The following is a 25,304-nucleotide window of genomic DNA, read 5'->3' as shown; positions in this document are numbered from 1 at the left end:
AAATGACATTCAACACTCAGCTCTTTGCTTTAAGTACAAAGATGAATGAATATATGGAAGAGAGCACAGAAGAAGAAAAACAAACAAACACGATAAACATGAATAAAACACATTAAGAAGACCACACGCAGAAACCAGGTTGTAACTGAAATTGCAAGTTCCGTTTCAGCGAGAGAGCTATGCCACTCTTCCGGCTCGACGCCTTCCGGCTGAGAAACAGGATGGATAAGTCGGCAGTCACTTCATAGTTTTCTATCACGTGTTCTGGCAGGAGGAGACTCTTTGAGGTATTTGACCAAGAGGAGAGCAAGAAAAGATACTTTTCTTTAGTGTCTTTGTAGTGATCGGACTATAAAAATAAGTATAAAAATAAAAGGTCTTGAACTTGATGATATTGTTATACTCACAGTAATGATACCGTATAAGCATGTTTCATTTACAGCAGCATTTGGTTCATCGTACACAATAATATGACATATACCCTCATACGTAGATGTGCACTCATATAAAATATTTATATGTGATCTGTGCCGACATTCGTTTTTGCAGTGCATTCAAACCTGTGTTGTGCTTATAACGCAATTGGACACGGATGCAAGAATCATTCATGGCTTCAAATAAGCTGCGCCTCAGTATGTATAATATGAGTGAGAGGAAGTAGATGTCACTTGGCAATCGGACGAAGTGGCTGGGGTTCTCTTTCAGCAGGAGAGGCCGTGAACTCAATCCCGCCGCCGTTCTGATGCAAGGAAAGAAAAAATCAAAATGAGGTCAACAATAAGCAGGAAATGGAAAAGGAGAGGCCGGTCAGTGTACAAAAAAAAAAAAAAAAACACACACACAAATAATACCACGTCACAAAACAGACAAAGTTGCATATCATCCGACATGCAAGACATGGAGTCAAGAACTCAAATTACTCGTACAGTGATACCTCGGTTTACGAACCCCTTGGCTCACAAACGCTAAATTTATGAGCATTTTACCTTGGCATACAATTTTTTTTCGTACACGGAGCTGCCTCAATGAGCGATGTCGTTCACGAATGAGCCCGTTCCTCTAACAACAAAATGGCAGCCGACTGTTTTTGTCCTTTATTCCCCGCCCCCAGTCTTCGGTTAAAGCCACGTGATTGGTCAAGAAAGCAGTAGTCAGGGTAGGTGGTCAAAACAAAGAGACAGGCAGACGACAGTGAGAGAGTTTCAACTTTGAGTGTAGGCTGCTAGGTTAAAATATCTAATCAATCAGGCTCCACAAACAACCCGCACAAGCCATCTGTATACTTGATGCAAAAAGCTATCAACCCAGCTAAACAGAACACAATTGATGAGGAACTAGATAAAATTATCACAGAGAAAGCACCTACAAGGGATCATTCCTCAAGATGGTGAAAGAAGAAGGTTACATTCCTCATCAAGTGTTTAATGGTGATGAAAAAAACGGCCACTCCATTCCATCAAGCCATTAACGACCATCACAAAGGTAAATAAAATGACTTTATTATACAGTACAGGTTATTTCTTGAATTATAATACCATAGCACATTTATTATACCTAAAATAAGGTATATTTTGTGTAGTTTTAAGGCTTAGAAAGTAGAAGATTACGTTTTACGGGGACCTCGGAACGGAGTATTCTCATTTTAATGGTTTCCTATGGGAAATTATTTTTTGGGATACACACTTTTTTGCCTTACGCACTGTCTGGGAACCAATTCAGTTCGTAAGCCAAGGTATCACTGTACTGAAATAAAGACCCTTAATTTCCCATGTGAAAGTTTGACTCATGACAGAATTTGAATAGTTAGCCCAGAAACTTTACAGAATGATTGCTTGTAGAATCAGCCCATGGAACTTGGTCAGAATACAGTAGAGAATCAGGGATTTATAACAGGTGTTGATTGATGATCACAAGCAAAACTCAAAAAAAACAAAATCATGCTTGATGGGATCTCATCATGAAATGAGAAGGAGAGGGGAAAAAAAAAAATCACATACGTTTGCTATAGCTTTTACCTCATCATATTCATCAAAATCATTCAATCCTGAAAATGCCGTCTGAAATAGGACATACATACACGGAATCAAAAGAATTGAAAAGACAAGTAGGGGTTGCTAAGCAAGTAGATATTAGCCATTAAAACTGTGTTTACCTGCACTTTTTTGTTTAGGTGGTTCAGGATGAAGGTTGCTACTTCTGGTTTGCCGGCAGTGTTGGCCTGGAACCCATCCCAAAATTAAATACATAAAAAATGTAAAAAGGTTTTGGGGTTTCTAAATATTTCAAAGTATGAGTAAGTGTATTGTAATATCCTCAAACCACCCACCAATTCAACCGCTGTCTGCCCATCGTAACCTGGTTTATTCAGATCAGCTCCAGCAAGACTCCATATTTCCAGGCCCTCCAGGTCGCCGCTAACTACCAGGCTAACAAACAATAACAACAAAACAAACAACAAACAATGATGACAATTGTTTCCAAAACTAGTCTTATTGCTTTTTCAGTAAATGAGAGAAGTTCATTTATTGATGAAAAGGTTTCTTCAGCCGTCATATGTAGTCCTTTGAAGGTTTCGGATGTTTCGCTCCTCATCTAAAGAGCTTCGTCAGCTAACTAAAAATGTGCTGGTAATCGTGGCCCTCTATATATATATATCCCTATTTTTACCTTTAAAACTTAGGTTTAAGTTAAACCTGAGGTTTAATTTAGACCGTGCTTACAACAGACTTCTTAGGTCGTTACCACATAGGGTTCGTCATGCTAATGAGGTGATACCAGAGCTAATGGGGCAATCAATGCCAGGCATAGGATATTAGGGGTTTAGCTTCAGGCAGCAGTCTACTGCTCCCCCAACCTTAGAGCAGGGATTTATCAGAACAGAGGTCAGGCACCTCTGTCCATTAGCGATATATACAAAGGGCCAGAGTTACCAGCATCACTTTAGGTTGCTGACGAAGCTCTTCGGATGAGGAGCAAAATATCCGACACCTTAAAAGAAGTACAGATGACGGCTGAAGAAACCTTTTTCATTAATGGATCCCTCCTGTATGACTGAGAAACTACACAGACGTACCGTCGGACTATGCAAAGTTTGTTTCTGTTTTTGTTTTAAATCAACCATACTCAGAGTTTACAAGGTGCATGTTTGTGGATATTTTAACAGGTAAGCATCTACAGGGGCACGAGACATGGGGGAGTCCCAATGTTATGCAGTCAGGGAGCATTCCTCTGGTATTGGTTAAGTGTCAGCAAACAGGTTGAGCTTGTGTTAACTATGTAGGATGGGTTGTTGTGTATCTGACACTGTGTCTGTGTGTGTTTGCGTGTGTGTGTGTGTGTGTGACAGAGACCTGCAGAGTTCTGATCCTGCCTCCTCCAACTCGTCTCGGGAGAAGTGGGCTCCTGTCTTCCTCAGGAGCTTGACGACATCCTTGTGCCTATGTCAGGCGACGTCAGCATTAGTGGTACAGTATGATCACTCAGGGCGCAACTCAGAAAGCTGTGTTGCAAGCTTATTCATTCATTTATTTATTTATTTATTTATTTATGTGTTTATTCTTCATATTTTTTACTTTTGTATTATTTCTTTATTTATTTTTGGTGCAATCAACACATTAAATAATTACTTGACTAACTCGCCAATTAACTTATTCGCTGCCATTCACAAATGTATTCGGGAATTGAAAATATGACGTAGAGCGCCATTCCCCAATTTGTTTGGGTTTTGTTTTTTCATGCTTGGGTGCTGATAAAGCGCTGGCCATGGCCTCTGGCATTGTTTTTTTTTTTTAATTTTCCAAACGGGGGCAGCATTTCCCTTTTTTCCATGTTAGTGCTTTGTTCAGCTTCAGCAGCTGTTAAAGCGCTATATAAACCAATATGAATGTATAGTATTTTGTACATCTGCCCTCATTTCAAGCTCATATAACTCCAGACCTATATTATTTAGCATTTAACTTTTTTCCTGATGAAAGAAGAGAAGAAGTTTTCCAACACTGTATTGAATGTTTATGTAAGCCTAAAACTCAATATTCTGTGGGTCCTGAAATTCAAGTGACAATGACAAAAACCCTGGCACAGGAATGGACACGTCTTTGCACGTCTGGCAGTGAATGAGTTAAGGAGCTCTTCTTTTCATCACTTTGCTGCTGTGAAATGTACATTTCTCTACTGTGAGACGAATAAACGTAGATCCAATCCAATCCAACACTGTATTGAATGTTTATGTAAGCCTAAAACTCAATATTCTGTGGGTCCTGGAATTTAAGTGACAATGACAAAAACCCTGGCACTTGAGTGGACACATTTTTGCACATCTGGCAGTGAATGAGTTAATTATTTATTAATTGGTTAGTTAGGTGGCTAATTTAATTATTTGTTTATATATTTGTTTATTTATTTATTTATTTTAAATATCAGAAACGCTACAGTCGTGACAAAACTGTTGGTTGTGACAAGTAAGAACACGAGCCTTGCTGCACGCATAAACCCTAACCGCCCACACAGGAGTGACCAGAAGTGCAACTGCATGCTACAGAAAATCAACAACAAAAAGAAGGAGAAAAAAAAAGATTTGATCATAGGTCAATGATGGCACATTGATGGTTAATCTTTCAGACTATGCGAACCAATGAACAGTGAAAACGGGATGAGGTTGCAAGACTGGTTCCGAGGGCACGCCCGCATCTCCACACCCGTTCCATTTAAATGACGTTGACATTTGCATTTCGGTAAAGCACTCTTCCAAGTTTGAGTATACACAAACGTGCTGTCAGAATTAGTAGCGGCAGAGGAAGGCACGGAATTCAGCAAAGGAATTGAAGCCATGTTGCACTGAGTCCCTCAACCAACAAAGGAAACATGTTGCTGCTTGCAGTGCCAACCGTTAAAATAGGACAACAGTCATCGGGCATAATTCCAACGCATACGTTTTCTCCCTGAGGGCAATCTCAATGAAAGAAAATGAGCCCAAACAATACACTTGATAAATATTTAGGGCAATGTCGAGGAAAAAGGACGAAAATAACCAGTCCGGACACACTATCTGACGATTAGCCTAAATAGCTTTGTGAATTATGTATTAACCTCTATTCCTCCCAGTGCTTCTCTGTTCCCATACTGTCATTCATTTCTTGTACTACCTCCTTCATGAACAACAGGAACCATTCAGATGACAACAAGTCCGACTTCAACAGACATAACCGTCACCGCCCTATCCACTCTCGAGGATTTGCACACTGCCAGAATGGAAACAAGGGTGCGGAAAATCTTACTGGACCCTTCGCACCCTGCCCACCACCTTTTCCAGCTATCGATCCATGCGCACCAAATCCAGCAGACATTTAAAGGACAACCGACACCCCTGGACAAGTTGCGTCCATAAGTTGTAAAATCACTTCAAATGACTTCTACTGAGCGTATTTTACAAGGATTCCACCGCAAATAGCTATATTTTACGTTTTAAGACTGGCGCTGAATATTCAGGAAGTCTTGTTTTCGATTTGGTGACGATTCCTGATGTGACTTCACTTCAGGAAGGCCCCTGACCAAGAAAGCGACACATAATGCATTTTGGGTACTTTGTTTGGTCTGAAAACATCGTGATGATCTGTGTTGATAGCGAAATTAGAAGGAAAACAAATAACGCGATGGTGAATCGTTGTGTGTTGCACCAAGACTACTATGTGATACTAGTTGACACAAATTCCCAGCAGACAAATCAGCCCATTTCCAACGGAGCTTGTGCGCCATCTTGTGCATTTTGTGGGAGCTACATTGGAGTCCAGACGCCTCAAAATGATACGGAAGGACTTCTTTAATCGATTGCAAACATTTATGCTTTCCTCTTCAGGACTATTTGAATTATATTCATAACTGGATAAGTAACAAGAAAGCATCTTCTCCGAATCTGAAGCCATTGTTTTGATTCTAGAGCAATGCAAGACGTCCTGGAGTGACGTCACGAACAAGGGGGCGGGACCTTCTGAAACTCGCCATTTCCTAGGTCATTTTGAAGTAGTTTTGGGACACTTTCAGTCATTTTTATTGTTTTGCATTTGACTAAAAATGTCAGCCTGCGAGATTTGGGCATTTTAGGAGCTATAAAACGGTTTTCTGATGTCAGTTAGGAAACAAAAAAATTGTATCGGTTGTCCTTTAAACAGCTTCTTCCCCCAAGTCATTAACTCTCTAAAGTAGCCCAAATATAACTGTATAGTCCCTCTTTGCAATTTTTCCATGATGATACTAGTGCAGCGTGTTCTACCGGAGACAACTTCCTTGTGTGTTCTACATACTTGGCCAATAAAGATGATTCTGATTCTGATTTGATTTACCTGAAGTGTACAGCGTTGCATAAGGGTGTGTCGCCATAGCGATCTTTTGCATAAACGGTGGCGCCAATAGTCAGCAGGTACTGCACCGCTTTCAGGTTTCCTTCGCAGGCAGCGATGTGCAGAGGGGTCCGTCCATCATAGTCGGCCAGACATAAATTACTGCCCTGAGCCACGGGATGGGAAAAGGACATCAGGCGGTTCATTCGATGCTTTAAATTCATTGTGCGGCAATCAATTAACTGCGGAACAATCCAAACGGGTAATGGCCCGTGGTAACATGAATGTGTGCTCAACATTATAGACTGACTTGCCATTTCTTTTAAGGTTTCTAAGGCCTCGATGTCACCAATCTTTGTGGCCGCACAAGCCAGGGAAGGTGTCAGAGCATCACGGATGGCCTCCAGCTCCTGTCGACACCATAAACTTGGAAATGAGAAAACTGCTTTATGGGATACATGGAAATATAAAGTAGAACATTTTTTTAAAAGTGCAAAGTTAATGTTTATGTGCTAAAAAGAATAACGTTTATCGAAGTGTGTCTATATATATATATATATATATATATATATATATATATACATATATATACAGTAAAGTCTCGTTATATCGATATTCAAGGGAGTCAGAAAAAATATCGATATAACCGGGACTATCGATATATCCGACCCTGTTTGCATGTATATTTTGTCCGTGCGTGCATAGAAATAGTATCGATATAACCGGGACTATCGATCTATCCGATATCGATATAACAAGACTTTACTGTATATGGACAAGTATATATATATATATATATATATATATATATATTTATATATATATATATATATATATATATATATATATATATATATATATATATATAAAGAAATAACGGAGCTTGTGTGCCATCTTTTTCTGGGAGCTACATTGGAGTCCAGACGCCTCAAAATGATACGGAAGGACTTCTTTAATCGATTGCAAACATGTATGCTTTCCTCTTCGGAACTATTTGAATCATATTCATAACTGGATGAGTAACAAGAAAGCATCTTCTCCGAATCTGAACTCTCTTAAGCCATTGTTTTGATTCTGGAGCAAGGCAGTGTGTGACCAATAGTGACGTCACGAACAAGGGGGCGGGACTTTCTGAATTTGCCCAGTTCCGAGCTCAGTTTGTGGCAGTTTGGGGACACTTAAGTCATTTTTATTGGTGTTTTGCATTTGACTAAAAATATCAGCCTGCGTGTTTTGGGTATTTTTGATGCTCTAAAACACTTTTCTGATGCCAGTTAGGAAACAAAAAAAGTGTGTCAGTTGTCCTTTAAGTGTGGAAACAATGCAAACACAATCAAAATCAAACTGAGTAATGTTTTCGAGACAAACAAACAATATGTAAACGAAGATATGTTTGACATTAGGGCCGCACTGCCTTCTTCAAATGATATTGATACAAGATCCAACATATTGTTTATGGATATGGCATATCTTGGCATTTCTCACCTCTTTGCAGCTAATGCTCAAAGCCTTGGCGACAACTTGAATGAATCGGCTGTCACTTAGACTAAACTTGGCTCCTGCCAAGTCAGCGGTCATCTCACCTCGCAGATTCTGGCCCATCATCTATATGCAAACACACAAGGATATTTAGCATAGTTGTTAGGTTTTTATTTTAGTTTGATTTTCTGTTGATTGACATCACCAACCTTTTTTTTGGCATCAAGACTTAGGTCCGCCTTGGCCAACACATATGACAGTTTTGATAGGGCGGCTTCTGGGGTCATGTCACCGCCAGTTATCAGCCCGGCATCCATCAAGACCTGAATTAAAGTCCAAAAAAAAAGAAAGTCCAAAAAAAGTCCAAAGGTTTAAATATGGAACGTGTATGGATTGTTTTTTGGCATTTTTGGCCACAACATTCATCAAAGAGGAGACTCTGTTGAGTGATTGCGCCTTTTAGGCAGCACGAATATGCCAGCACAGTTTTTGATTTGGGAGGAATGTCAGTGCCATTTGACTGAATGGGCAGGGTTTTCACAAGCCCAGTTTGTTCAGTGGAAAGGTCAGTGCTGTTGGACAGTCTGCGGTTGGATGGATGCATAGCTTGAGGAGCCCGCGTTGAGAAGAAAGGAGCTTAAATGCAGCGCGCCGATGCGTAAATGAAACTTCCGCTGCTTGGAATTGAAGCGGATTTACGTGGGACAGGAGATGTGAGACGGTCTATTTCTGTCAATGGATGCTACAGCTTCTTGTTTGCTTTCAACATTTAGCTTGTAGCAGACGTGCATGTGTCACCACGACGTCCATGATCCACTGGTGAAAAGGATACTTTGATTCTCTCCTTTCATCTAGAACTGCACTAATCAATGCACTTCATTAGCCTTAGTGAGAAAAAAAGCCTGAGTAGTTGAGAAGAGAGAAGTGTCAACGCAGAGCGGCGATGCATATGTGGAACTGTCGCAGCTTGGAATTGAAGCGGATTTACATGCGACAGGAGATGCGAGACAATCTCTTCCGTCAATGGATGCTACAGCTTCGCGTTTGTTTTCAACATTGATTGTAGCTTGTAGCAGACATGCGCATACGTCCCTGATCCACTGATGAAAAGGACGCTTTGAACCTCTTCTCTGTCTACTGCTTCAAAGATGGTGCAGAAAGTGTTTAGGATTGAATGACTATCTGTGTCTTTTGTGTTGTGCACCATTATTTATTTACTTATTTATTTTTACTTCAAGATGGCGCCACGAGAGTGGCTGCCTTTATAGTGCAACAAACAACAATACAGGATGTATTTTGTTTTTCTACTTCTTCCTTTCCTTTCCTCTTACTTTATCACTTTGCTGCTGTGAAATGTAAATGTCTCCACAGCGAGACTAATAAAGGCTGATCCAAAATCCAATCCAAATTGTGTTTTTATTTTAATCTCTGCCCCAAATACAACCAAATTCATTCATATGTCATAGAAGACAACCTTTCCAGTGGCGTAAGATGTCGACACCGTCCCCCTCAGACATTGTGTACAGTTTATGATGATGACGCCAGAATCGGTGGCCTTCTTCAACTCCTCCAACAGGTCAGAGCGGTTATCCGGGCCGTTTCCACTGCCATAGGTCTCCAGAACCACTCCCTCCATAGGTGGCTGCAGGAAGGCCCTCACCTAAAATCAGAAGACAGCACATAATCAAGAAAAACACTCAGAATGCACGGCGGATCAGTAGGATTCAGTTTTTTTGTTTGCAGCTCTCTAATGCCCAAACCAATCGACGCTCCTAAAAGCCCATCTGCTAGAGACTCTGCAAGTATTCCACTGACTGGAAGGCCATGTGCCGCATCATTACCCATGGCATATGACTAGAAGAGCAGATGATGGCGGTGTCCGCGAGGAGAGCAATTAATTTGAAGGTGTTAGCAAGCGTAAAGTCACTTGGCAAGTACGGGGGCAGTTGGCTTGAAATATGAGGTGAGCGGGGTCTGTAAAATGGCTTCCTTTTACTTTGACGAGAAATGCCAAACGCGGATTAAGCAACGACGCTCTCGTATTGCCGACACAGCGACGCACAGAAGAATCTGTTGCTCCCATCAAAACGACGCCTCATAAAAACAGTTAAAGGCTGTAAGGAAGCCTTGATGGTCGTACTGGGCTGCGGGAGCAGATTGAGACAGTAAAGTCACTCTCCCGGCGGCCTGCGAATCGCGAGCTGCAACTAAACGCTTCGCTATCGATGCCAAGCCTTCCTCTTTACTGGGTGATTGGTCATGGCCCATAACGCCAACCTATCTGTGTCTGAGCTGAGCTCTGATTGGGTTTACATGAGCAGAAAAGTAAAAAGTGGGAGAATTGCATAATTAAATTGAAGTGAACATTATTTTACTGCAGTTAGAAACAAGAATGTCTGGACAGTTTGTCAAGTTTGAGTAACATTTTGATCAGTACATTCTGAACTCATTCACAGCCAGACATTTGCAAAAATGTGTTCACTCCAGTGCCAGGGTTTTTATCATTGTCACTTGAATTCCTGGACTCACAGAATATTTAGTTTAAGGACGACTTAAACATTCAATGCAGCGTAAGAAATCTGAGACTCTCTTCTTTCATCAGAAAAAAAAGAGTTACAGAAGCTCCCCAACATACGGACAAGATACGTTCCGAACGGTCGTTTGTATGGTGAATTCATTCGTAAGTTGATTCAGTGCTCTATTTTGTATGCTTACGGCTTATATAAGTAGGTTCAAAGTTTATATACGTATGTTTATGGATTGTATAAGTAACCTGTAATGGCTTTTAATGAAAAATAAACGTTTAATAAAATATATGCTCACAGTACATGTATAACTGGAGAGATACTACATATGTTACTAAAAAATTGTTCATAAGTACTGATGTTCGTAACTCGAATGTTCGTAAGTAGGGGAGTGTCTGTAATTCCTAAATTATATGAGTCTGGAGTTATAAGAGCTTGAAATGAGGGCGGCTGTCCAAAATACAATGCAATACAATGCTGTAACAAAGCGCTAACATGGAAAAAAGGGAAATGTTGCCCCTTGTGGAAGGGAAAAAATATTGCCGGGGGTCGTGGACAGCGCTTTATCGACACCCAAACAAGAGAAAACAAAAACTGAACAAATTCGGGAATGGCACTCTACGTCATATTTTCAATTCCCGAACATATTCGTGTCACAAGACCACTTACAGTGGCGGCAGTTATTCCTGGGAAGAGCCTCAGGAGGCCGACGTTCCTGTTGAGCTCAGTGGAGACCTGAAACTTTACTGTGGTGTTTGCCCTCCACACCGTGTCCCAGTTGACTGTGAGAAAGGATGACAGGATAGATAAATATAAAGTATTTTCCGCAGTATAAGGTGCACCGGATTACAAAGCACAACTTCAATGACTGATCGCCTTGAGTGTAAATTCTGCATTGTAAACATTACTCTTAATAGGAGCGATGTCGAGTATGTTGAACTGTCGCAGCTTGGAATTGAAGCGGATTTACGCGGGACAGGAGATGTGAGACAATCTGTTTTGGTCAATGGATGCGACAGCTTCATGTTTGCTTTCAAAAAATAAACACTGCGCACTACTTCTTCTACGGGGGAAAATTGAGTCGGTGGCTCGGCCAAACGAAATTTCGCTAAAATGCCAGGATTTCACCATAAATTTCCTTTTTTGATGTCACACACGAAAATAGAAATTGCAGAATAATATTTTCATGTGTGGTATTTTCTGCACATTTATGAGCTCAAAAATACACAAGGGTTCATCATAACGCAATTATATAATTTTCAGATATTACCAATCTTAATTATTTTATGTTCCCTCGGGGTTTTCATGCAATATTTAACCTTTTCAGAAATAAACCATTTTTTTAGACACTAAATACAAAAACAAGCAAAAAGGCCATGTTTTCCATTTCTAATCATTGTGCCAAAAACAGAATATTCTGGTAAAATTGAGAAAAAAATTCCACCTGGGGAAGTAATTTTAAGAGATTACGGAAATGAAACATATCCCAGCATGCTCTGTAGATTTCTTCAGCGGCTGCTGACAATAGTTGTGAGATCTGTTGCGGCTCAATATTACTTCACATATAAGGCGATTATAAGGCGCGGGGTAATTTTTTTTAAGTAAATGAAGGCTTTTGGGTGCCCCTTATACACCGGAAAATACGGTAATCAAAGACAACATTTTGTTCACACTTACAGCTGGTCCATTGTGCTGGCCAACTTACTTGCAATATCAACTGCTGCTGTAGCAAGTGGAGCCAAATTAGGGGATGTGAATGCATTAAAACTCCCAGCATCCACTTTGGTCACACGATTTCCTCTATAGAGCTTGTTGTAGAAGTACAAGCACACCTGCGGAGAGACGAGTGATGGATCTTAATCAATGCACTTTATTAGCCTTAGTGAGAAAAAAAGCCTGAGTAGTTGAGAAGAAAGGAGCGTCAGCGCAGAGCGGCGATGCATATGTGGAACTGTCGCGGCTTGGAATTGAAGTGGATTTACGTGAGACAGGCGATGCGAGGCAATCTCATCCGTTAATGGATGCTACAGCTTCGCGTTTGCTTTCAACATTTAGCTTTTAGCAGACGTGGACATTTCACCATGACGTCCCTGATCCACTGATGAAAAGGACACTTGATCCTCTTCTCTGTCATCTACAACTGCTTCATACAACAAAAGGGTGCAGAAAGTGCTGAAGATTGAATGACTGTCTTTTGTGTTGTGTCACATTATTTGTTATTTTGTTTTTTGTTGTTGTTTTGACTTCAAAATGGTGCAGCAAGATAATAAAAAAGAAAAAGAAGAAAAAAAAGAAATAAGCCTTTCATAATAATATTACTCATAATACATTTCATTTCTAAGCTCCTTTCAAAACCCTCAAGGTCACTTTACAGTCCTTTACAGCAGGTCTTGTATTTTGTTTTTCTACGTCTTCCTTTCCTGTCCTCTTACTTTCATCCCTTTACTGATGTGAAATGTAATTTTTTTCCACTATTATTTTGTTTTTATTATTTTTGTTATTTTGACTTCATGATGGCACCGCGAGAGTGGCCGCCTTTCCAGCAGCTCCTGTATTTCGTTTTTCTATTTCTTCCTTTCTTTTCCTCTTACTTCCATGACTTTGCAACTGTGAAATGTAAATGTCTCCATTGCGAGACTAATAAAGGCTAATCCAATCCAATCTAAATAAGCAAACATTATTTTAACAAATGGTCACTTTAGATAGAGGGAATATGACAGTCATAAATTGGTCTTGTTTGGTCAATGGTATCGGTTGTGGACATAGAGTGGAATTTGTTACGCTTGAACCGTGCACTTCAAGATAACACTTTCGTGTTTATCCTCTTCCTGGTAATTGTTGTTGAGTGTTGCGAAACGCAAAGTAACTGCATAAAGAGGCAGTCTCATCAGACAAGCAGTGCTTTGCATGCCAGCGCAGCTCACACCTGTTGCATAATCTCAACAAAGTAGTTCATGTAGGCATGATAAACGAGGATATGGGATTATTTGTTCATGGTTTATATCTTACTCTGAAATCTCACCTCAGGGATGACAAACTGGCCGGCGATCAACAGTGCCCCCAACAGGTTGTCTCTGCCATCGTTTCTCATCTCATAGATAGGCACCTGAGGTCCACGATGAGTAAGTGAGACAGGTTTTTGGACTGCAAATATTTGTATGTTTTTGCCATGTGTGTTTACTTGTGAGCCGGTGAGGACGATGGGTTTGCCCAGATGTTCACACATGAAAGAAAGTGCAGAGGCCGTATAGGCCATGGTGTCTGTGCCATGAAGGATCACGAAGCCATCATAGGATTCATAGTTTTTCTGCGGGGGAAAAAAACACTTTATGAGGTCAAAAATCACTGGCAATTAAAATAATACACAACGATAAAATGGCCTCATTTTAACACATTTACTGCCATTTGCAAATTTATTCGGGAATTGGAAATATGACGTGTTTTATTCGGGTTTTGTTTTTTCTTGAGGGTGTGGTAATAAAGTGCTGGTCAGACCTGTGGCTATGTTTTCCCTTCCACAGGGGGGCGGCATTTCCCTTTTTTTCCATGTTAGCGCTTTGTTCCAGCTTCAGCTGTTGTTAAAGCGCTATATAAAACAATATGTATGTATTGCATTTTGTAGAGACACCCCCATTTCAAGAACAGATAACTCCAGACTCCTATAACTTAGGAATTAACGTTTTTTTCTGACGAAAGAAAAGAGTCTTTGTTTTTTTTTACGCTGCATTGAATGTTTACGTAGTCCTAAAACTCAATATTCTGTGAGTCCTGAAATTGGACTGAAAATGACAAAAACCTTGGCACTAGAGTGGACACATTTTTGCACATCTAGCAGTGAATGAGTTAAAATAACAAAATCAGTGTCTTCAAGTACCTCAATATCCTTTCCTATTCTTCTCCAGTCGTCTGGGGTCATATTGGCCGAATCCAACAAAGGGCTGTACTCTATAATTGTGTAGATTATCCTCTTTTTGTTTTTACTCAAACTGAAAAAAATTACAACTTTAATCAACATTCATTAAAAAAGACAACAAAAGTCGTGATACAGTCAAAATTGTCAGTGTAACCAAAAGCGTGATTCATTCCAAAACGTAAAAAAACATGTTAATAAAAGTCAAATGGCTTTACTAAGTGATTTTTTGTCACCCACGTTCTTTCTATAAAAACATAGTGGCTTTATGAAGCGGAAAAAACTATTTTGCGGAGCCAAGCAGTGGGCAATCAAAACTTGAATTAAGGAGTGTAAAAAGAAGGATCACATTGGGAGGGAATGGCATCAAATGAGCCATTTTTCTTTTCTAGTGAATGCTTAACACCCTGTGAGACTAGCACAACATAAGGTGGGTGATTGGCTATATCTTGAGGGTTATTTAGGGAGTCATTGGAGGGGAATTGTTGGCGATGAGGGCTGGATGTACAGGATACATATTAATGCTGCCTTTTAAAGTGGAATTAACGATAGCGGCGGGTGGGCCTCACCAGTGACAATAGATTTATAGGCTGCATGAGGCTCATTTTTTCATTGTACCGTATTCTGCGGTGTATAATGCGCACCCAAAAGTCTTCATTTTCTTTAAACGATGACCATGCGCCTTATACTTGTGTGCCTTATACACCAGAAAATACGGTAAAAATTTGCAAATAGGAAATTTAGTAAGGAATAGAAAGAGGTTCCATTTTCATAATGCTTTTAGACCTATTCACTTTCTGTCTTTGTTATTTATTTAATTGTGTGTATGTTTATTTGTTAATGTATGTTTATTTATTTTACATATTTGTTTGTTTATTTGTCTGTGTATGTATTTATTTATGTATTTATTTGTTTATTTGTGTATTTATTTGTTTGTGCGTATGTTTATTTATTTATTTATTTATTTATTTGGAAAAGGTTTGAAAATCCACCATTCATTGGGGGTGCGCCTTATACACCGGAAAATACGGTAATCTCCTTTTTTTTTTTTTTTTTTTTTTTTTTTTAACAAAACAAGGCAGGGACACACTGTGGATCAGCATGGGCCGGCCTGTTATAATATATGAATATGAGCTGAATGGAACAGCAGGGAAGATGAGTGGAAGAATGACGAGCCAAGTCCCAGTTCACCAAATCTGAGTTCTTGTAATCTGAAATGCACACAAGCTTGGAAGATATGTCACTGATAATCGTTTGCAGCCACTCTATTTGGTATCACATACTCTGGATCAGGATAATTAATAATGATTATTAATGTACACCATGTGGCTTTTAATACATAACATGCAGCTTTTTTTGTTGACGTGACCTTTGGGACCATAAGAATGTTAGTTGTGTGGAGGTAACGATTGCATCAGCCCCAAAAATGTTGTGAACAAAGAAAGCATTTTCCAAAAAGTCATACATTATTCTTTCAAGAAGAGTAAACAGGCACTTGCACTTCCCCAAACAACGCTGAGTGCAAACTCTGTATAAACTCAAAACATGAGCACATATCAAATGTCATGCTAAACGGCTAGCTGCAAAGCTACAGGGTGTCATGAAACCATGTTTCTATAGTTCTATCAAAACTCGAATGTTACCGTATTTTCCGGTGTATAAGGCGCACCCAAAAGCCTTGGTTTTTTTTTCTCAAAAGATGGCCCTGCGCCTTATATGCAGGCGCGCCTTATATGTGAAGTAATATTGAGCTACAACAGGTCTGACGACAACTGTCAGCAGCCAATGACTCCATTTGCCCCAGTAGAAGAAGTCGTGTCAATGCTCAAACAAGTCTTGTTGTTTGGACATTTCACATACAACATAGCCACCCAACCACTCGCAAGTGTCGTGCAAACACAAGGCTACCAGATATACAGCACCTGTGGAATAGGTGATCAGAATCAGTGGTCAGCATCCTATTAATGCAACAAAAGTCATGGATTAATCATATTAAACCCATGTCAATGTGGCCCAGGCAGGATAAAAAAAACATAATACAGTGATACCTCAGCTTCCGAACTTAATTGGTTCCCAGAAAGCGTGTGTAAGGCGAAAAGTTCGTCTGCCGAACATTTATTTCCCATAAGAAACCATTGAAAATGAGAATAATCCGTTCCCAAGTCCCATAAAACATAATTTTCTAGCTGTCAATTTGTAGACAGCTAGCTTCTAAGTTCTAAACCGGTGGAGAAAAAAAGCTAACAAAAATGGTAATGTGTGTAATGAACACAATTTCTGAAATCATCACTCCAGAGCTTTTTTTTAAATAATTTGTCAGTTAACGAATCAACGTCGCAACACTAATGTCAACCAGCTCCAATTCAAAATGAACATTCATAATTTATTATGACGGCACTTCAATGTAGGTCAGGGGTGTCATTTTTTGTCACGGGCCACATTGCAGTTACAGTTTCCCCTCGGGGGCCGTTATGAATTTGGAGAAAACATTTGAATGTTTCATTTTCTCCACATACATATTACATATAGAGCACACAACAAATGAATGAATTACGAAATTTTCAAATTTGACATCAATAATAATGATTGTTATTGCGGTTTTCATGCGACGATTTAAAATTTGTGTTGGGACTTTAGCAAGCATCATGGCACTTGACATGCTTGATTTGTTCTCGCGGGACAAATAAAATGATGTGGCGGGCCAGATTTGGCCCCCGGGGCCTTGACTTTGACGCTATGATGTCGGTCATGACAAAAATAGATTTGCCAAGGAGCAGATATTGTAAAATTCTGCATGCAGAGAACAATATGAATATTTTAAGAAAAAAATTAGATTTTCTGTGAGAATCTACAATGGGAACAAAGTAGAGTGGGTCGGTGTGTAAATTTATCAATCAAGCTTCTATATCCCGCTTATACTTTGGATAGAGAATAGACAGAATAGCTGAACCAATAGATTTGTAACCTGGCTAATGACCTCTTGATGTGAAGGAGTTTACGAAGTCCTAAATTAGTCCATAGCCAGATCTCCTACATGAAAATAACAGTTTAACAGGCTGTGTCTGTTCAACTCAGTTTGACCCCAGATTTTCTGTGCTTCCATTGTGGGCCTTGTGTTTGGCGGCCAACCAACCTTGAAAACTTTTAAATGTGATAACTTCTATTCTGTCTATCCTCTATAAGCTTTTTATTGTCAAAAAATACTTACTCTGCATGTGCCAGTCCATTGCAGAACACATTGAGGCAAGCAACCAATTTAGTTCTCAATTAACAGTCACCCCCTCACACACACACATACCACACACACCCCCTTCAACGGAATTCCGGCGTCACTTACGGCAGGACTAATGTGCGCTCGGATCCATAGTAGTCATACATGCAGGTCTGCTGTGCATACATTTCATCGTGAAGGATGGGCAGTTTCCGTAAAATATGCACAAAAGCATTGGCTTTCGGTGATAGAACTGTGGATGAGAAGTATCAACACATCGAATTACTGTATGTTATTTCACAATGGAGGCCTGGAATCTTATTCCTATTTACAGTATAAGTGAAATACTGCACTCTAGTGGCTCATGTGAGATTAAAAAATATTTCAAACCTGATCTTGAAAATGAGCGCTGATGAGCATGAGTAATGAGTCTTGCGAAAGATCCAAATCACGTGGGTTTAAAACAACACCCAAACGAGAAGATAATCCAATTCATAAGGACTAAGCCATGAAATTTAACAAACGAATTCAAGCTATACAACATAGATCAAATATGATTAAGCAAAAATACAAAACCTTGATTGTCACTAAAATACATAAAATACTGTTTACAATTTGCTCAGGTTTGCATATTACATGCGTCGGATGTTACTTCTAAGTTCTTATCCTGTGATTAGAAAGTGTCTTTGAAAGTTTTGAAAGGTGCTTATAAATCAAATTTATAATAATAATAATAATAATAATAATAATAATAATAATAATAATAATAATAATAATAATAATAAATTATTATTATTATTATTATTATTATTATTCCACCAAAATCATCACCGAGGAAGCCCCAAAAATACACCGTTTGTTCAACAATTACATCATCAAAGAGAAAAAGTCATTTTTAACATTGTAAATTAGTCAATAATTTCTAAAAATAACACCCATGTGTGAACCAACAAATATATATTTGTGAAGAAATATATAAAAAATATATAAATATGTAAAAAAAAATTGTAAAACGGGTTTCTGCCCAGCACCAGTATTATGGGTTTAAAATACCGTTCGGTACAATTTTTTTTTTTGATCTCTTGAATAAAACTGGAAATACTGCATGGTTGACTGCAGAGGTCTCCAATCCCCGGGCCGCGGGCTGGTACCGGTCCGTGGGTAATTTGGTACCGGGCCACACAGAAAGAATAAATCATTTACATAATTTCAGTTTTACTTATTATCTGAGTCCGAACTATGTTTTATTTTAAAGTTGGATAAAAATACACAATGGATTCACGTTTATTATTATATTTAAAAGAAAGAGAAAAACTGTTTCCATGCCTGTCGTATCATTTTATTTTGTTGTATTTATCCGCCAGTCCGTGAAAATATTGTCTGACATTAAACCGGTGCGTGGCGCTAAAAAGATTGGGGACCACTGGTCTACTGCACTTCCTATTTCTTCAAATTACCGTATTTTCTAGAATATAAGGCACACCTTCAACAAATGACATTGAAAAACCTTTTCCATACATAAGGTGTACCGCATTATAAGGGGCACCTTCAATGAATGACATATTTTAAAACGTTTTCCATACATAAGGTGCAACGGATTATGAGGCGCATGGTCAGCTTTTCAAAACATATATATATATATATATATATACATATACATATATATACATATATATACACACATATATATATATATATATTAGGTGCGCCTTATCGTGCAGAAAATATGGTAGTTTTCATGAGAACTCTGCCCCAAATAAAAATACAAATAAAAAAACGCAATTCCTTCTAAAACAAACTTCTGATTTGAGTATTACACGAGAATATAGACAGAATTTTGTGAGAATCTTGGGAGATTTTTTTTCCAGATGAGCAGATGAGTGTCTTCTTTTGCCAAGACATCTGTCAACGCTGGAAACGTCAGTTTTCGCAAACTATGATTGGCTCATCACATGATTGGTTAGGCACTCGCCAATCATAATATCACTAGCCGCTAGTGATAGGAGCATACTGGCCAGAGCTAGCATACTGTATCTGTAGCGAGCTGCATAAACTAATATATTATTGTGATTATTTAATAGTGGTTTTGTCAACCCACAATGGCTGAAGGAGTGGAAGAAATTGGTTTGGTTGCAGATATACTGTTTTTTGATTTCAAGATGGTGCTGCGAGAGTGGCTAGCTTTCCAGCATCTCCTGTATTTTGTTTTCTACTTCTTTCATTCCTTTCTTCTTCCTTTCATAACTTTGCTGCTGTGAAATGTAAATTTCTCCACTGCGAGATGAATAAAGGTACATCCAATCCAATCCAAAGCCATTTTCAAGACGGACTTTTCAAGAATAGATGGACATGATTAGGGTTGGACAGCTTTGAAGCTAGCAAACTAGCAAATAATAATAATGCAATTTCATGAGGTTATCATGAATCCACACACACACGTTCATAGTGAAAAATATTCATGTTAATGATAGAATTTTAGTTTCTTCAAGTGACAAATAAGTTATTTCCTACCCAACAGCACCCTCTAGTGGACGGGTTGTAATATCACACCACACTCGCAGCTGATTGATTCAGACGTAGCACTACTGAAGGCCTAGGAGTGACATGCACTGCCCGCCACTGGATATTGGATTGGGTGTACCTTTATTAGTCTCGCAGTGGAGATATTAATATTAATTAATATTAAGAATTTGTTTGACAATTTGGCACTCCAAACTATGTAGCACAAAATGTGTATTTGTCCACTCTGAAATATTGTTCTGTTCGATTAGATTTCCAGTAAATGTCCACTTCAACACAAATGATGGTGTGCTCGTGTTCATGTCAGAATCACCTGGCGTGAATGTTTCACCTGCATATGGTGAGACAACCAGGCAGGACAAGACATCAACAAGCAGCTAAAAAAAGAGGCTACCGATTTTGCTAGCAGCTTGACCTTGCCCGCACGCACGCATGCATGCATGCATGCATGCAAGCCGCCTGGCAATAAATAGTCGCATAATCACAAAGTGAACCATAGCTACCGTTGTCCGTGAGCGTCATCCCGATGGTCCCTCCAGTGTTGAGAACCAAGACGCGCGCTTCGACCACACTCGGCGAGCTGGCCAATTCGGATCCATCGAACGACCCGCAGCTCGTTAGCTGCCTCCTTCGGCACGGATGGACTTGGGTATTTCGAGGCGATACCACCTCGTTGGATTCTGCCGTGTCCAAATTATGGTGGGACAGAGCCCGGGCAAGCGGCGTTAAGACGTTTGGGGGGCTACTCGCCATGACTGGTGAATAGAAAACCAATGTTGTTACTGCTGCTGTTTCGAGGAGTTGGTGACCCTACGGCGGTCTTTGAACGTCACAACGGACTCCCGTAGAAGAACGACAGTCGTGTAGGCTGATATAAAACCTCAATTGTAATATCGACAGGTGTAAAGGCGACGTTTGAACTGCTGTGAACGTACCCTTCGGTCGTCTACCTGCTTCCTTCCCACCAATGTGTGTTGTATCAGCAGGATTTACTTAGGTGGGGAATTTGTTCCTGTGACATCATTAATAATGGGCGTGGCTTTCTTCGACTCCAAGTGACCCATGTTCAACACATGGCTTGTCCTAAAGCCGTATTAAACAAAATGTGGGGATGAATCAAGTTTGCAGACATTATTTCATCAGACACATTGTAATTTTTGCCTCGTCAAAAAGAATATTTTAGATATTTGGAAACTAATTCATTCTTCGTATCCATAATTGGCGTTTCAGAAGGTTAGCGTCATCCCTCTTCGGGTAAATGACATCATTTTCACCTTGAGTATCGTGTTTGTTCAGTAGTTGTTACTTGATGTTTATTTATTACTGTAAACATAATAATAGATATAATACTATATTAATTACTGGTTTGTGTCGTATTTATGTTGTCAAATAAGTAACTGAATATGTTTGCCTCAACACATTACAACACATTACATTCAAGGATAAGAATCAGAAAGCCTTTAATAGTTCTCCAATGGGGAAATTAGCAATCAACAGTAGCAAAATTGAAAGGGGTGGGGGGCCAAAAAGAAAAACATATATTTGCTGTGTTAACTACAACAACCTTTCATGGGCTTGTTGATCTCCGTAACTCAGCAGCTGTTTCTTGATTTCTTGTTCATTCGTTTGACTGGTTTATGTAGTAAATATTTATTTAGTCAAATACGTAACTAAATATGTTATTACATTCAAGGATTAGAATCCGAATCAGAAAGCCTTTACTAGTCCAAAAATGGGGAAATTTGAAATCCACAGCAGCAAAATTGAAAGGGGTGGAGGACAGGGGGTCAATAAGAAAAAAAACACTTGCTGTGTGAATTACAATTACTTTTCATGGACTTGTTGAACTGCTGAACTTAGCAGCTGTTACTTGATATTTATTCATTACTGTAATACTTATTTGTTCATTCGTTTGACTGGTTTTTGTAGTATTTATTTTGTCAAATAAGTAATTCAATACGTTTGTTTGCCGCAACACATTTCAATATTAGATTCAATGATATTTGGATATTTGCTGTGTGAATTACAGCTACATTTCATGGATTTGTTGATCTTCGTCTGGAACTCTTGCGTGAGTTATAAAATGAACTTAACTACTCATTTATTCCTGTTAAAAACAGATTTTGTTTCAGCTCTTAGTCAAGATTAGCCGTGTCCCTTTTATGATATCTGAATCAATGCGATTAACAGTAACTGTAATTATGATGAGACAAAATGTCTGTCAGTTAAATATAAAAATGAGATATCTACAACTTGTACTTCCTCAAATATCAATTGAAATGGCAAACAGATAATAGAGAGAGATAGAGAAACAGTGAGAGAAGGAGAGGTAGTGATTGTTGAGGTTTTCTTTCGCACATTCATAGTTTTGATTTATTATTATGTAATCACACATTCAGATTTAATCATTAGGGTGGTGTCACATTTAATCATTAAAGTGGGGTTAGGTTTATTGTTTTCAGTTATTAATACATTGATTAATGATATGTTAATGATGTTTATTAACTACCAATTCCTAATCAATGATCTGCTTGCAATGAAGAACGCTTATGCTTTTAACAGATTCACCTTCAATAATATGCTCATTTTTATAATAATAATAATAATAATAATAGTAATAATAATAATAATAATAATAATAATACATTTAATTTCAAGTGCCTATTTTAATAATCATAATACATTTGATTTCTAAGCGCCTTTCAAAACTCTCAAGGTCACTTTACAGTCACAGAAGAAATTTTGCTGTGGGTGAGCAGCGGCAACCACACGAGCCAGCGTTCACTCAACCCTGGAGGAACTCAAATAGATAAAATGCTAGCTAATATATAGCTAATAGCTAGCCAGCTAGATAGCTAGCCAGATAGATAGCTAATAGCCAGTTAGATAGCCAGCAAGACAGATACTTATACATCTAACCATTTTACTTATAATTATACATTATATTCTTGTGTGAAATTATTAATGTGTGCTCTGAAGTTGGTATACGATTCAGGAAAGAATGGAGAAGAAAGTTGGTGGCATGTTTTTTTTAGAACCAGCTAATCTTCAACGACTGAATGGCAGACCCAAAGATTTGCGAGAAAGTTCCCAGTGCAACAAGTATTTTGACGAGAGTAACAGAATGTCCTGCTTGTGTGGAACTGGCTGTCAAGGCCAGTCACTGATGCTAATAAGAGGGATGGAGCAGAAAGACTGTTTAGAATAGATGAGAACGCTGTACCCTGTACCTTGGAAGAAAAATTATTCAACCAAGAGATGTCTCCTTTTCCTTTTTTGTGTGAGTCTCATTTATTTCTTGATTTTTACTGTGACGGTGATTGATATAGAGATAGATAAACAACAAGATGTGTTATTTAACTTTGATAAGGCAAAAGTGAACGACACCTTTCTATGTACAGTATGTGGGTTGAATTCCTTCCTATGTGGAGTGTGCTCGTGTTTGCATGAGTTTTCTCTGGGAACTATGATTTCCTCTCACATTACAAAAATATACTGTATGTGGCAGCTTAATGCACGACTCGAAATCTTCCCATGGTATGAGTGTGAGTGTGAATAGTTGTTCTTTCATGTGTGTGCTTTGCAATTGGCTGCTAACCAGTTTAGGCTGTACCACGCCTCGTGCCTAAGGACAGCTTGGATAAGCTCCAGCACGCCCTGCAACCATTGTGAGGATAAATGGATCAAAAATGGATGTGTGGATGATATCTGTCACAGTTACATTACTGATACATTGAAATAATATTTTTTCTAAAAATGTCATATTTGATTGTTGCGTGACAGTGACTGTATTTTTATGGAGCCTGTGACACAAGAACCTCATGTGAATCAAACCAACTGAGTGATCTGAGTCGACCAAACTATTTTTGTTTGCCACCCCTACGACAAAATACAGTAAAGTCTCGTTATATCGATATTCTCGGGAGTCCGAAAAATATCGATATGACCCGGACTATCGATATATCCGACCCTGCGCGCATGTAATTTTCTCCTTGCGTTCATAGAAATAGTATCGTAATAAGCGGTACTATCGATATAACCGATATCGGTATAACGAGACTTTACTGTATTACAAAAGGCCAAGGCGACATGACATATTGTAATGAAGATAAGGTTCACTCAGATCCATAGTAGTCGTGCGTGTAAGTCGGCTCACTTAAAATCTGTATTTAATGAAAAAAAAAAAGTAGTGGAAACTATAAATACAACTATGTTACTTCACAATAAAGCCTTGGGGCTTTTATGGAATCCCATTCCTATTTACAGTCTGAGTCTCGTGATTCGTGTGGGATGACAACACATTTAACGTGTGATTTTTTTTTTTAGATGAGAGACGGCTGATGAGCACATGAGAGTAACGAGGCTTGAAAACGTTATAAACTATGTGGCTGTCAAACTACATACAAAAAGGAAGATCATTCAAAAACAAGTATTAGATCGTTTCATGTAGTTTTACAATATAATCATATTTTGTGTCATTATTTACTTCACGTTTTGTCGAGTGGGTGAACTTATTAACGCTTTTCATAGTGCTTTTCTATTGCGCAGTTAATCACAAGACGAAACCAAGACGATGCGACTTCACCCATCCCTTCTGCCATACTGTGTTGCAGGTAATAATTGTTTCATTTCGTTTTTATTGAACAATATTTAGTTTCTTGTGTCGTGTCTCATTTGCCCGTGAGTGTCCGTGGCTGGTTGAACTGTGCGCCAGCCATACAAGCGCACCGCGTGTTCTGCTGAGTCTCCGCCCATGATGCGTTCAGGGACATCTTGTAAATAACAGTGAACTTGTGTTGTATTCTCTTTTTCTGTAAATAACCACTATACGATCACACGTTGTTAATTCTGTTTTGTTATCTACAATGTTTTGCATTTGAGAACAATCTCGAGGAGATTCAGGTTAATCACAAGACGAAACCCATGCGACTTCACCCATCCCTTCTGCCATACTGTGTTGCAGAAATAAAAGAAATAAAAAGACACATCCACGCGTCTCGTCTTCATTAATACAGCAGCATCGTGGAGATGAAGACAGTCACTGTTGTGACACCCGTCACATATATTACAATATAATCATATATATATATATAATCATATATATATATATATATATATATATATATATATATATATATATATATATAACAAGTATAACTTGTCCATGACATGAAAGTGCTCTTTTACTGCATGCTAAGTTTTCAGAAGAAAGAGTCAATATATCCCATTCACCCATCCAACCACCTAACAAGAAATGTTTTTTGGTATTAAACCGCAACAATTGTGCATACTGTGGTGCATGTTAAAATAATGTGTGTTACAAAAGT

The 25,304-nt window shown here is 38.8% G+C and overlaps 1 protein-coding gene across 4 annotated transcripts; it reads right to left on the bottom strand.

Annotated features, from left to right (window-relative positions):
- Positions 1 to 87: 87 nt before the first annotated feature.
- Positions 88 to 21,111, bottom strand: aspg (asparaginase homolog (S. cerevisiae)). Of its 4 annotated transcripts, XM_089004810.1 has the most exons (18): positions 20,913 to 21,111; positions 20,481 to 20,732; positions 17,584 to 17,710; positions 14,211 to 14,322; positions 13,518 to 13,643; positions 13,359 to 13,442; positions 12,042 to 12,168; positions 11,006 to 11,118; positions 9,286 to 9,471; positions 8,021 to 8,134; positions 7,818 to 7,937; positions 6,647 to 6,742; positions 6,336 to 6,499; positions 3,351 to 3,437; positions 2,327 to 2,426; positions 2,153 to 2,218; positions 1,998 to 2,057; positions 88 to 739 (listed from the first exon to the last, which is right to left on the bottom strand). In XM_089004810.1, exons 2-18 carry the CDS (start codon positions 20,728 to 20,730, stop codon positions 665 to 667), a joined length of 2,007 nt encoding a protein of 668 aa, XP_088860936.1. In that variant the 5' UTR covers positions 20,731 to 20,732; positions 20,913 to 21,111; the 3' UTR covers positions 88 to 664. The 4 variants fall into 4 exon arrangements, with proteins under 4 accessions (XP_088860936.1, XP_088860934.1, XP_088860937.1 ...); XM_089004808.1 differs by having other exon boundaries at positions 20,481 to 21,109; XM_089004811.1 differs by having other exon boundaries at positions 2,016 to 2,057; positions 20,481 to 21,107.
- Positions 21,112 to 25,304: the final 4,193 nt, after the last annotated feature.

Source organism: Hippocampus bargibanti, linkage group LG09 (genome assembly GCF_051943395.1).
Source record: "Hippocampus bargibanti isolate YZ-2025 linkage group LG09, ASM5194339v1, whole genome shotgun sequence".
NCBI classification, from domain to species: domain Eukaryota; kingdom Metazoa; phylum Chordata; class Actinopteri; order Syngnathiformes; family Syngnathidae; genus Hippocampus; species Hippocampus bargibanti.
The sequence above is the reverse complement of the archived record's forward strand: the minus strand, read 5'-3'. Positions and strand labels throughout refer to the sequence as shown.

Coding starts and splice junctions, on each gene's coding strand:
- aspg (XM_089004810.1), bottom strand. CDS start 20,730: ATGGCGAGTAGCCCCCCAAACGTCTTAACGCCGCTTGCCCGGGCTCTG. Junction 6,500..6,646: donor TAGAAACCTTAAAAGAAATG/GCAAGTCAGTCT, acceptor CCCGTGGCTCAG/GGCAGTAATTTATGTCTGGC. Junction 2,058..2,152: donor ACCTAAACAAAAAAGTGCAG/GTAAACACAGTT, acceptor GTCCTATTTCAG/ACGGCATTTTCAGGATTGAA.